Source organism: Ips typographus, linkage group LG14, assembly GCF_016097725.1.
Source record: "Ips typographus isolate SLU linkage group LG14, UJ_Ityp_2.0, whole genome shotgun sequence".
Taxonomy (NCBI): domain Eukaryota; kingdom Metazoa; phylum Arthropoda; class Insecta; order Coleoptera; family Curculionidae; genus Ips; species Ips typographus.
Genome location: NC_138435.1, coordinates 5,203,458 through 5,218,283, shown reverse-complemented (window position 1 = coordinate 5,218,283; position 14,826 = coordinate 5,203,458). Strand labels below are relative to the sequence as shown.

The 14,826-nt window shown below is 33.1% G+C and overlaps 1 protein-coding gene and 2 long non-coding RNA genes across 3 annotated transcripts in view; 2 read left to right on the top strand and 1 right to left on the bottom strand.

Moving 5' to 3' along the window:
• Positions 1 to 11,092, top strand: part of LOC145737512 (uncharacterized) — a 134,779-nt gene extending 123,687 nt beyond the window's left edge. Inside the window, exon 2 of the long non-coding RNA XR_014180409.1 lies at positions 9,913 to 11,092. This is a non-coding gene — a long non-coding RNA (uncharacterized LOC145737512). The remainder of the gene's footprint in view (positions 1 to 9,912) is intronic.
• LOC145738023 (uncharacterized) overlaps positions 1 to 14,826 on the top strand; it is a 207,219-nt gene that overhangs the window by 179,707 nt on the left and 12,686 nt on the right. The gene's annotated exons all lie outside the window — the stretch shown is intronic.
• LOC145737871 (uncharacterized) lies at positions 11,401 to 12,996 on the bottom strand. The gene has a single exon (XM_081992713.1). The coding sequence runs from the start codon at positions 12,994 to 12,996 to the stop codon at positions 11,401 to 11,403; it is 1,596 nt and encodes a 531-aa protein (XP_081848839.1).

Below are 14,826 nucleotides of genomic sequence, written 5' to 3'. Positions count from 1 at the left end.
AATTTTGCCATGTTGTAGAGGAAGAAGCAACATTTCATTGAACTTCGAATTGCTCAACTATGTCTAAATTCCGGTCTTCTCAAATAACCGAAATCATCATGGTGAGTCCCGAAAAATGAAAGATGACTCAATACCTTATATAATTTTATTATTCTAACAGTTTCAGCTTCGTGACTAAAAAATATGTACTTCTATTTGGGAGCGCCCATCAAAAGAAGGTCCTGTCATAAAACGACCCAAATCGTAAACTACACTTTTTTAAATAAAGGTAACAGCTAAACTCAGGTATCAGTTTTGTTAGCTAGCTTTCTGCTTTCAGTTTGGGTGTTGTTTCGAAAGTTTGATAATCGCTTTTTGTTTTAGTTACTGTTTTTGTAGTGTTCATTTACGATAAAATACATATATTTGATTTTCTCTTTTTGCAATAATTATTTACTCTTTCACTTTATTAACGGCAGAAATCGTGGTTTCCATTGGCAAGCTTGTGCGAAGCTAGTGTATTTGTATCCTGTTCTATTTTATGTCACTAAATCAATATGCTAAAATAAGAAACAAAAATTCAAAACTTCCGGTTATACCTATCTGTATCCATTTCTGAGATATTTACCATTTTATGTAAAATAAAAATAAAATATACACTTGCAGTACCTAATCTAACTAATTAACTAAGCTAACCTGAATTTTAACCCGCTACCGAACTATTAGCATTAGTATTAAAAGTAAACAAATAAAAAAATACTATTTCGTACTAATTATATTATAAATAATTTTTAAACATCTTCCATTTAAATTTAATCATAAATAAAATCCATTGGAAAACAACGAAGAATTATACATTTTAAAATTTTGACGCTCTCTAGCTTGGAAACCGTAGCACTAACCAATCAACTTTTATACGTCAATAGAAAGCTTATTTCGTTGGCTATTCATTGACATACAAAAGTTTATACAAAGTGTTGCAAATAACCTAGTTATTGACAATTGTAAGAAAAGATGCACCAAAAAAGACATAAAAAATGAGTCAACTTTGACGCCCTCTAGCGGCCAAACCGTTCAACCTATTAACCCAATAGCTGTTGTGCCACATCTGGTGACATCTGTACTCAACTCTATGAGCTAGAATGTTCAAATGGCCTCCCAAAATCTAGGAACAGCACCATTGATATCGCATCATTCGTGGAATTTAAAACCTGGAGACCTGGATTTCCAGCAGCGGCTGGTATATTGAAATGTGACGACGATCACCATTGGTTACAGTAAGCAGACCAAAAAGGAAAATCTACCAGATAAAACAGTAAGTCTTGAATTTGGCTCAATTTGATAACACTTACTTACATAAATCGAACGACGACGAAGCCTTATAAAAATAAATACATTTTAATTATAAAATCAAGACAAAATGACGGATGTTAGAGACCATTTTAATCGTTTGCAATTTAAAATAAAGCTACCCTGGCCTACCTATTGGCCTTTATGAGTACTCTTAAAATCTGAAGTAATATACAGTGTGTTAGGTTTGAAATAAGAAAGTTGGTATACTTTGTGACTGACCCTGTATACTTGCGAACCTCATTTCACCCTCACGTCATGCGCTGTTATTTACTTTAACAAGACGCAAATTTTGAGAAAAATAAAATCAGCAGTTTTCGAGATATTTGCAATATTCCAGACTTTTTAGACACCCTGTATATATTTAATATGTATAATTTGAAGATTTATTTGATGAAATAAGTGCGCGTGCTTTACTGATATTGTCAAATCATCATAAAATAGAGCCAATTGATAACATCTCCCTACCGGAATCACATAGTTCCCAGCGACATGTTACGGGGTTTTCAATAAAATTACCAGACATTAATAATAATTCATAAGTTGGAATTTCGAGACGCATTTTATTCAATAATTGATCAAAACTCATCAATGGATGAATTGCACAAGTTTTATTATTTAAAAGCACATCTTGAAAGTGATGCATTTAAAATGTTAGAGTCGATTAAAACTACAAATAACGATAATTATAGTATTGCCTTAAACATGTTAAAACACATATACGAAAATAATAGACTAATTATTTTTAATTTTGTCAATGGTTTATTTGAAGCGCCTTCAGTAGTCAAAGAATCACACACTGAATTGCGTACCTTATTTGATTTATTTCATAAAAATGTTTAAGGTTTAAAAGCATTAAATCAACCCACAGATCAGTGGTCAGTGTTACTTGTTTATTTAATGGTTACAAAACTTGACCACCCAACTCGTAAGGATTGGGAATCTAAAAAATTTAATCCTGATCTACCCTCTTTTGAGGACTTGCTCAATTTTGTTAAAGAGAATGTGAGTTATTAGAGAATCTTGAAACTGTGGGTACAAAAAGCAATAAAAATCAAAATAAAACTTACAATAATAGAAATTTTAATCAAAACTTCAACAAATCGTACTCATTACTAACAAATAGCAATAACAATTTTTTTTTACTGTAGATCAAGTCATTCAATATTTAAATGCAATTCATTTTTAAAATTTGATCCTAATAAAAGAAAGCACGAAACGGTAAGGCTGAAACTGTATCTAAACTGTTTGAATCCAAAACATGCATTTGAAAATTGTAGAATATGTGCTGCAGCAAGAGAAATAAACGCAGGCCGAGCGGCTCGAGCAGACGAGAGAAGGCAGCACATAAACATTGCGAATAATCACGACCCGGTTGAAGATAGAAACAGTATTCAACGCAACGATGACCTTGGCCGCATTTGTTTTCGCGCTCCATGGACCGAGCAGAGCTTTTTTGACGTAACGGTGACGTAATTTGGGAAAACCATACGTCTATACGTCTACTACTTCTGTTTTCATCCTAAATAAAGGATTACAGTTTAAGGCGACTGTTTTACTAGATCAAGGCTCAGAATCAAATTTCATTACTGGGAGCTTTTGTAATAAAATTGGTTTTCATAAAAAAGAACTTAATTATTCTGTTTCGGGTGTTGGAAGTAATACCTTTTTGCAAGGTAGATATAAAACTAGGTGTACATTAAAATCACGCATCGGGAGTTTCCAAACAGAAGCAAATTGTTTAGTTTACCGAAAATTACTGAAGCGATGCCGATAAGATAATTTGATTCAAGTTGCATTTCGATACCGGAGCATGTAAATCTAGCCGATCCTGACTTTAACATCAGTAAAGATATTGACATGTTATGTGGTGTAAGTATTTTTTATGACATTTTGCTAACCAATCAAATTAAATTGGGAAAATTGGGCAATTTAGCAAATTAGGCTGGCTAATAGGAGGTGACATTAATATTTCGATTTGAAGACCACAGGGGAAAAAGGCGCTTTGCCAAAAAAATCGATTTCGAGAAAAACCAGTTTAAAGGTTTTAATTCCTTACAGTCTTGTTTAAATTTTAACTAGATTTTTGAACTAGGGTAGAAATGACGACTCAGCATTTGTAGTAGCACCTATTAGGTAGATTTTAATGTAGCATGTAGCGTGGTTTACAAAAACAACATTCTTTCACTTGACGTCATAAAAAAAAATGGAAAAACGCGCCATGTCCATGCGCGACATTCTAAGAAGGCGCCATGTCATTAAGTGAACACTCAAGTAATGGTGTTTTCAGCAAAATACTTGCATGCTTGATCTATTAAAAAACAGGATTTTTTATTAATTTTTTTTTGTTTTTAAATAGAAAACTTACCCTGCATGATACTATAAACTAATTTCGAGTCAGAGAGGCTTCAGGTATTTTAATTTATTGAATGTGGAATATTGGAAAAATAATTCTGCGCCTCGGGCCCACAAAATTTTTTCAAATTCAAAAGCTCTAAAATTTTTAAATAAATTATGATTATACCATTGTAATATTATCAGTAGAAAACTTACGTACCATTGTATAAATAATCGGGCAGTTCAAATTCTCCGTCTCTGCACTTTTGAGTAGGTTTAAATTTTGGGTCTGTTACAGGGCTGGATTCCCACATCCCATTATATGTAGTCCTGTAGTAAATTAGGCGAGGATGCTCTTTAACTATTTTTAGTTCTCGAGAAATATCCCTAAACCATATATGCACCTAGTACTTCTGCTGATGCACCCAATATTTCTGCTGACGCTAGTATTAAGTTTTATAAAGGCGATTGTAACGCTGCAACCGTAATCATTAAGACCGTGTCAAAGCTTCAGGCTGTTCGGCTTAATTGTTCACCATAGTTTTAAGTTTTTAGTTTAGTAAATGTCCTATTTCAACAAATAAAGTCTTTTTTAAAAGTTACTCCGTCTGACTTCTCATTTAATTGGCGCAGCCGGTAGGATAGTGCAGTTTCGCCCTTTATCGGATTCCGTTGTGCGAAAGTGGTTTTTAAATCTTAGTGCACTATCTGTAACCAATTTTTCGGGACATTTTGTTTGTACGTGTAACGTGCTACACCAAACGGTATTCGTCGCGACGTCGTATTATTCCAAGTAAGAAGAGTACCAAGAAGTCACCCCGAAAAGACGAAGATTGACGTTCCAAGACAAACAAAAACCCCAGGACATCAGCCACGCCTTTATAGGACTCCTATGGTTGTGAACCGCTGCAGTACAGGCTTTATGGATTCTTCCTTGACTCTACTGTAAGTTTTTGCTGAATGACCATTGTTTTTCATGTCTCAAGCGTCAAAACGACTAAAAGAAATTTTGTATAGAAATAGGGCTCGTTTAGGTTTAGTAAAAGAACGAAACAGTTCAGATTCAAGTTCAAGTGAGAACGAAAGCTCAGATAGCGAAGAGAAAACAAGATACGATTCAAATCCTCAACAAAAGGAATTAGTAGATTTATTTGACAACTTAATTTTAGAGAACTCTAGTCATACAAGTAAGGAGGTACAAAGTAGTAATAATATTAACTTTAAAATGGAAAATATTAGATTCCATACCTCTCTTTTGCCCACTTTCTCTGGCAAACAAGAACACCTTGAAAGCTTTATTCTAGCTATCGACGAATTTTATGCATTATATTACGGCAATAGTGAAGCCCAAAAACAGCTCGTAACAGCTGCAATTAAATCAAAGTTAGTTGATGATGCTAGAAATTTCTATCTTTCTAGACCAGATTTAAATGATTGGCTTGCTATTAGAGCAGCACTTAGACAAAAGTTTGGCGATCCAGTCACTTATCTTGTTTTAATGCAACAAATGCAATACATTAAAATTAATAGAAATGAATCAATGTTAGAATTTGTTGACCGATTAAAAACCTTTGTGCAACGAATTATTGCTAAAGTTACCGATGTCACTTCAAAGACAACTTTACTTTCTCAAGTAGAAAATACATCTGTTCTATTACTAACTGCAAATTCACCACAAACTTTAAAAACCATGTTAATGATACAAAGACCTAACACATTAGACACTGCTCTTCAACATGTCATTAACTATAATATGATTGAATCTCAAGTAAATTTTACTAACAACCATTCTCCTATGCGAAATCATATGGAAAAACCACACCAATCATTAAATCACAATAACAGAGGTTTTAATAATAATTTTATTAACCCTCATACAAATCAACATAATACCAAATTCGACCTCAACCTTTTCCAAGTCAACCTATAAATGTTCAGCCTAGATTTGTTCCGAGACATTATCCCACAAACTCACAATTTTTTGGCAAGTCAAGACAAACACCTCAACAAAATAGACCTAGACAAGATACACCTACACCTATGTCTATTTCAACTGCCGGTCCTTCTCGTTTCTTACATCAACAAAGACAACCCCTAGTGAGACATAATACGTTTATTCCTACAGGACCACGTAACTTTATATCTCAAGAACTTACCAACGTTGAAGTTAACTCACAGACTCCCCTATATGAGGACTCCTTTATGTCTAATCAATCTGATGAAAATTACCTTCAACAGCAAAACGACGTTTTTCCTCAAAATGATTTTGAACAAAACCTTGCGTTTCAAAATTATTGTGACACAAACTATGAAACTTGTCAAGAGACAGAGGAAATAAATAAGGAAAATTTTCAGAAAGCAGCTTCGGAAATACCCTTGACTTAAATAATATCGCTCAAATGATTGAGTTGCCTTACTTCCAACTACCCCGAAAACAAATGACAATTCTTATAGATTCCGGAGCATCCGATTCTATAATTTCACCAAAATTTGCAGAATTATTTTCAAATAATATGTACATTGAACCTTTCGAAATAATTTCTTGTAAACAAATCCATCAAGAAAATAGGAATTTAAAATTAAATTTGCTAGAAGAATTAGGTATCAACTACACATTTAAGCTTCGTGTTTTAAATTGGCATAATGATTTTGATGCTCTTATAGGCACACGAGATTTGAAGTACTTAAATGCTAATTTATGCTATAAAACTAAAACTCTAACCCTTAATGGCATAAAAATCCCCTTTTCTCTTGCATACAACAAACCTCTAACTAGACCAATAGAAAATTTAAACAACAACTTTTTAGTCATACCAGTAAACTATGAAAAAGGTACAGCAATTTTACCATCTTTTAACATAAATGAACATATTATACCAGACTCACTAGTTGAAGTAAATAATGGTTTATGTAAAGTTCCTAATCCAACACCAAATGTACAAGTTAATTTCCATCAAAGAATAAAGGTAATCCCACAAGACCAATTCGATTTACTTGACCCACCGACAAGTAATATAAAATTTAACCCTGAACATCAATTACGACTTGATCATTTAACTCATCTAGAAAAATCAAAAATTTTACCACTATGTCATGAATTTAAAAAGATAATGTACAATGAAGATTGTGATTTGACATTTACAAGTCAAACAAAACACTTCATACGAACTACAGACGATAGACCAGTCTATGTAAAATCCTTTAGACACCCCCCAAGCATGAATCAAGAAATTCAATCTCAGATTCAAAAACTGCTTGACAACAAAATTATTCGACCCTCAATATCACCATATTCTGCCCCTGTTTGGATAGTTCCTAAAAAACAAGACGCATCTGGAAAACGGAAATTTCGAATGGTTATCGATTATCGAAGACTAAACGATGTTACTGTTGAAGAAAAATACCCATTACCCAGAATAGAAGAAATTTTAGATAATCTTGGTAAATGTACTTATTTTACTACACTTGACTTAGCTCAAGGTTTTCATCAAATTGAAATGGATCCTTCATCTATTGAAAAAACAGCTTTTTCAGTAAATAATGGACATTATGAGTATCTGCGCATGCCATTTGGCTTAAAAAACGCGCCAGCGACCTTTCAAAGGATGATGGATGAAATTTTACGTGATTATCTCTACCGATTTTGTTTTGTGTATATGGATGATGTAGTAATATTTTCGAAATCTCTATCAGAACATATTGATCACATCAGAATTATATTCAAAAAGTTCAAAGAAGTAAATCTCAAAATTCAATTAGATAAATCCGAATTTTTGCGTAAAGAAGTTGCTTTTCTTGGACATCTTATAACGTCCGAAGGTATTAAACCAAACCCTCTAAAAATCGAAGCAATCCAACGATATCCAATTCCTAAAACTCAAAAAGAGATAAAGGCTTTCTTAGGACTAGTTGGTTATTATCGCAGGTTTATTAAAAACTTTTCTAAAATTACTTTTGCAATGACAAAATGCCTTCGTAAGGGAAGTGAAAATTATATCGGAAATCAAGAATTTAAAGAAGCTTTCCACAAATGTAAGGAACTTATTAGTAATTCACCTGTTCTTCAATATCCAGATTTTAACAAACCTTTCAAATTGACAACTGATGCATCCAATATAGCAATAGGTAGTGTTTTATCTCAAAACGACCATCCTATAGCTTTTTACTCTCGAACTCTCAATTCTGCTGAGAAAAATTACTCTACTATAGAAAAAGAACTTCTTTCAATCGTAGAGTCAACTAAACATTTTCGTTGCTATCTCTATGGTGTTAAATTTGTAATTGAAACTGACCACAATCCTCTTGTTTGGCTTTCAAAAATTAAAGAACCAAACTCAAGATTAATACGTTGGAAATTAAAACTAGAAGAATTCAATTTTGAAATAAAGTACAAAAAAGGAAAAGAAAATGTCATTGCCGACGCATTGTCTCGGATAGACATTAATATGAAAGAAACTCGATCTTGCGTTGATAACGAGTTGCAGTCGATTGTACCTAACACCGACGAGACAGTTGCAAATCTTGCAGACTTTGACTTAGCTGACTATGTGTTAAATCAAGGATACCTTAATGAAAATGATCCGAACACAACACCACAGTCTACCACTGATAAACAAAGGAAAGGAAATGAAACTTTGACTGATACCACTGTTCACTCAAATAATGACCCCGAAGGAAAATACCTTCCTATTTCCGAATTACCAGTAAATCACGCTTCTAATCGATTAATTATCGATTACGGCAAAAATTTCGAACACAAATTCACAAGACCTTTTAATAAAAATCATCACTTTGTTCGCATTTCTCAAGAAGACAGACAAGAACATATTTTGAAAATCCTAAAAGAAATAATTAAACCAGACGTGACTTTTACAGTTCATATTCCGAATACACAGTTACGGATTGAATTTCAAAGATTAATCGCTGCAAATTTAAATACCACCGCTAAACTTGTGTTATCAAACATATACTTAACCGATGTAACGAATACAGAACAGCAGATAGAAATAATTTCACAATACCATCAACACAATCATAATGGTATAACTGAGACCTATAACCACCTTAAACAAAAATATTACTGGCCAAAATTAAGAGAATCAATAACCAATTACATAAATAAATGTGAAATATGTTTACAAAATAAATACGAAAGACACCCGTATAGAATTGCATTCGAAGGTCCACTACTATCAGATAAACCTTTTAAAACTCTTCACATAGACATTTTCCAATTTTCGAACTGTCAATTCCTAACCATCATTGATTCTTTTTCAAAATACGCCCAAGCATATTACATTACAGACAAAAACGCTGTAACAATTTTGAATAAACTTAGACATTACTTTGCTCATCATAACACTCCTCAAAAAATAGTTTCGGATCAAGGTAAAGAATTTCAGAATAACACCTTCAAAGAATTTTGTCAATTATTTAATATAGAAATTCATTACACTACACCAGGAAATTCATCATCAAACAGTCCAATAGAAAGATTGCATTCAACAATACTTGAGAAATTAAGAGTACTAAAAATGCAAAATCCAGATGAAACACCTCAAAATCTCATGATATCGGCAATCTTAATTTACAATCAAAACATTCATTCAACAACTGGACATTCACCTTTTTCAATCTTGTACGGTCCGTATTTCAATGAACCTAGTTTAAATAATGATTTAACTATTTATGAGCAGTATAACGACAAAAGAAAGAAAGAACTTTTACCCTTTTACGAGCATGTTTATAAGACAGCACATACAAAACAATCCCAAAACACCCAAAAACAAAACAAAAATCCTGAACAAACACCTAACATTCAAACGGATGATACTGTGTACAGAAAAAACCCGCTTCGTAACAAAATGAATCCTCAATACATTCGCACGAGAGTTACGGAGACTAACAGAAATAAAATTACAGGTATTTCTAAAACAAGACCTGTAAACGTTCATTTAAGAAAAATCAAAAGACTTAGGAAAAATCCTACTTCTTTTCAGCCTCCCGATCCTGATCCTTCAGACGCAGGCCCTTCAAGTACACCGACTACCTAATACAGGGTACTACATGGAAAATGTATCCCCATCGCTTATTACTAACCATTATCATACTACGTATATACCATTTAACATATCTAGTATTAAGTTTACTTTATCTCAGTTCTTAACTAACATTGTAGTTTTAAAACCTTTAGTAGATGAACAAAATAACAAAGCAGTAACCACTTTATATTTTCATACATACAAGCTTATTAACCATACATATAGCAATTATGAGAAACTAAAGTTAATGCAAAGCAAAAATCGCAGGAAGCGAGGACTAATAAACTTTCTTGGAAGTGGTATTAAATTTATCACGGGCAACCTAGACGATAAAGACCTGGATACAATTACTCAAAACTTTGATATACTAAAGCGAAATCAACTAAATTCGATGCATAAGATCAACGAACTTAGTTCCTTTGCAGGTAATATAATGAATAAATTCAAGGATACTTTAGATATCATCAATAAAAATTCAAACACCATTAAAATGGGTTTTTCAAAACTATCGAATGAATTAACATTAAACTTGTGTTTACAAGATCAATACATCCAAATAAATGATCTAAATCAACTATTGGAAAAATTATTAAGGATGATATCTTTTGCACACTTAGAAACACTAGATTTGGAAATTTTGTCTCCAAGCGAAATAAATGAAATTTGGAAATATCTAAAAATTCATTATCCTAAAAAAGCTCTATGGCCTATACAACATATCACAGAATTAACCCTAATCTGTAAAACTGGTCTATTAATAATGGACGATATGGTCATTCTTGCAATCAAAATACCAGTGTTTGAAGTGAGTGCTTGTGATTTAAAATTTGTTTACCCCGTACCCAACAACGAGTCGCAAATTGTGATTACACCTAGCAAGTTCTATTGTAATGAACTTTGGTATAAAGTTTGTAACGAAATAAGTGACAAGTGGATATGTTCGAACCCACTTATTGATAGCTGTATTTTATCCAAAAATTGTCAATATGCGTTAGTTTACAATAATTATAAAGTTCACACATTAACACATGCACATGCTTTATTGTTCTGTACAAAAACATCAGAAATAATTTATGAAGATTGTTTTAGATTTGAAAAAGTGTTAATAGATGGCTGTACACTTTTACAAAGTAAATGTGATGTAATTATTGATAAGCAAAAGTATTCACTAGCTATTAATAATGTAACCACACTTTTACCAGATGTACCAAGTTTACAAATTACCAACTTTTCTCTAAATCTTAAAATTAAACACTTAGATAATCCAGGTCAGGTTCAAGACGATCTTTTAGAACCTATTAAATTTGAAGAATTACTTTTGCAGAATAACTCGCACTTAACTTTAGTTATTATTACTAGTATTTGTATTATAGTTTTAATTTGTGCTTTTTGTGTAATATTTTACCAATGGAAAAAACATAAAGATGTTAAAGTTATTCCCTTAAAAACGCTTCAAAATATTATCAACGAGGACGTTGAATTAACTTAGGGTGGAGGAGAAATATCCCTAAACCATATATGCACCTAGTACTTCTGCTGATGCACCCAATATTTCTGCTGACGCTAGTATTAAGTTTTATAAAGGCGATTGTAACGCTGCAACCGTAATCATTAAGACCGTGTCAAAGCTTCAGGCTGTTCGGCTTAATTGTTCACCATAGTTTTAAGTTTTTAGTTTAGTAAACGTCCTATTTCAACAAATAAAGTCTTTTTTAAAAGTTACTCCGTCTGACTTCTCATTTAATTCTCGAATCGGTTGAGTTGGAAAGGGACATTTTCTTCTGTACCTCTCTTTAAAAAAGAACGTCCAGTTCTTAAAATTGCTTTGTTCAACTTCAACCACTTCAAAGGGCATTGGTTTAACTCTAGCTGATTTGAATACTTCAATCCAATCTTCCGGTACTTCAGCTCGGCTCTTTTGATTAATGAAACCAAAGTCTTTGTCGCACTCCAAATAGAAATGCCCTCTTATTGGAAAAGTAAGTTTTATCGATTGTAGCCTCTTTTCAACGTGGACTATATAGTGAAGAAGTCGGAACACAGTATAGTTCTTATTTTGCCCCCCGCACGAGTCGCAAAATATTTCTAAATGTTGAACTTCTTCGTTGAGATAGTTGAATACAAAGTGATGAAGCAAGGAACTGACCGAATCACTTCCCTTATTTCCAACAGTTTCTGGAAATGTATAAAATATTGCTTGAGAAGTCGAAAGTATATGAATATTTAGCGAATATAGAGATAGCTGTCTTTTGTAATAGACGTCATTGGTCGTTATATTGGGAAGTGGAAGGTTTTTGGAGAAATCCAAGCAAATTGCTTCAGTAGATAAAACTCGTTGACTACTTATTTTGGCTTCTCTCTTCCTCTTGTAAAATTGGTCAGCCTTTAATTTATGCAGCTTAATTTCTATTTTCAAATTTCTGATATTCCTCTCTACTTGTCTAAACTGTAAAGATTCAGTCATTCCTCTAGTTGTTAAATTGAATCTTTCAGATTCAAGACCCTTCATTTTCGCGATGTTTATGTCGTATTGACTACAAGTGTCCGATCTAGGAAATCCGTATCCTATATTAAATTCTGTAGAGAATATCGTCCTATAAGTTTCATAAGATATTTTAACATCTGGAAACTTTTGTGAAAACATATTATGCATCTTTTTAACGTTTAGTTCTTCAGGAAGATACAGCTTTGATGTTTTGTATAAACTGTAATGAGTTTTTCTCCCCTTGAAGGATTTGATGTGATGTCTTATTACGTTTTTTGACACCTCCGAGAGTTTATGAGGACGGTTATGGTGTTTGCCTCTACTATCAATGGGTGCTACACCTTTTTCTTTTAATGATCTTTGTAACACTTCTAGTTTTTTCCTACCTATGCCGGGTATTGACAGAAATGCTTTACGACATACTGAAACTTCCTTTAATTCTTCGTTGTCATGAAATCGAATCCTATAATGATAGGAAGCATCGTGAAATTGAGCAAGTTGTTCCGCTTTTCGGGGCCTTCTCTGTTTTATTGACAAAACTGACATTAGGCCGCATAGATAAAGATTTTGTTCATTAACTGATTTCAATTCATTAAACTTTCGAATAATTTCTTTTCGTGCTGTTACAGGAACAGCCTGGAAACATTTATATCGACTACAAAGACAGTCCTCGCCAATCTCATGGCTGCTTAAATTGAATGTTTTCATCACATCAGTTAGTTTCCCGTATTTTTTCCTTTTTTTAGTTTTTCTCTCGATTTTTCTATTAGACACGTTACTCTCACTATTTTCCGAACTCGACATACTTACTTAACTAGGCAAGTATACTACTAAACTTATTAACTTTTTGTTGTCTTAAAGATCTCACGTTTTCACCGAATTAAACAACCAACATAACCCCTCAAAAACAACGACTAAAATGCCGAAATTATCCTAGACCTAGAATAAAAAACCAAACATGTCTGTGCAACTCTGACAAAGCGCCTTATTCGCCAGTGTCGCATGGACATGGCGCCTTTTTCCTCTGTACCCAAATATTTGAATGATAAATATCTCCAGACTTAGCGCGTTTATTGCAAGTTCGGTAATAGGGAATGAAAGTTTGCGAAATGCTCTAATAGATGGCACCATTATCTCAATTCCTTCAAAAAGTGACAAAGCGCCTTTTTCGCCTGTGGTCTTCATTTGTAAAAGTGAAGTGCTTATCACGTGACAATGAAGTAAATGAAAATCTTACCAAAGTTTGGGCAATCGAAGAATGTGATGTAAAGAATGTGGTTGATAATTTTGCAGAATCCCATTTTTAAAATAATTACTACAGAAATTCTCAAGGACGGTTGGTAGTTAGAATTCCTTTTAAACATAATGCTCAACTATGTAATTCAAAAGGTATGGCCTTAAAAAGATATTATTCTTTAGAAAATCGTCTTTCAAAATGTTCTAAGTTAAGAAATGAGTACAATAGCTTTATGGAGGAGTATGAAAGATTAGGTCATATGACTTTTTTGAGTGCAAATTTAGACGAATTAGGTGATGGTAGCTGTGGTAATGCTTATTCTGTGAGCCACCATGCAGTAATTGGTGAAGATAGTTTAACAACCCGTTTAAGAGTAGTTTTTAACGGATCTGGTATCACTGATAATAATTTGTCATTAAATGACACTCAAGTGGTAGGACCCACCATTCACAAATATGTCTTAAACGCAGACATATCAAAAATGTACAGACAAGTTTTGATTAATAAGTCTGATAGAAAATATCAAAGAATATTTTGGCGTAGCGACCCCACAGATGTTCTTAAGTGTTACGAACTGAATGTGATCACCTATGGATTGGCATCCTCTCCATTCTTAGCCATTAGGTGTCTCTGCCAACTCACATTAGAAGATACCCGCCCTTTAGCAAGCAACGAAATACAAAACTGTTGTTACATAGATGATATGTTAACTGGATCACATTCAAAGGAGGAATTGTTAAAGATTCAAAACGAGGTCAGTGAGATTTTGTCTAATTCAGGATTTGATTTACAAAAGTATCTTTCAAATCGATCAGAATTATTAGAGAATTTTAATGTAAACAGAGATTTAGAGGCCAGTATTTTAGTGCTTGGTGAAGCTGAAAATAACAAGACTTTAGGCATTTAGTGGAAACCTCAAAGTGATAAAATTCAGTACAACATTAGGAAATTTAGTTTATTTGAATCTGTGACAAAACGATTGAGTTTGTCAATAACTAGCCAGATTTTAGATATTTTAGGTCTTTTAGGGCCAATAAGAATTTGAGCTAAAATTATTTTGCAGTTGCTATGAAAAGAAAAACTGTCTTGGGATGTCAGAATCATTACTAGAAAAATGGATTTTATTTACAATATAAGACATTGTTCATCCTAATAAATTGCAGATTCCACGGCAAGTTTTTTTTATTTCAATTCTCGATATGTAGAAGTACATGCTTTCGCCGATGCTTCAGAAAGGGCATATGGAACATGCATCTACATTCGGAGCAAAATAGATAATGAAGAGTATTCAGGCAAGTTATTAACTGCTAAAAGTAAAGTAGCACCACTTCGTTCAGTCACTCTGCTGAACTGCTCAGTGTGGTTTTGGCATGCAAATTGACGCAAAAAGTAAAACG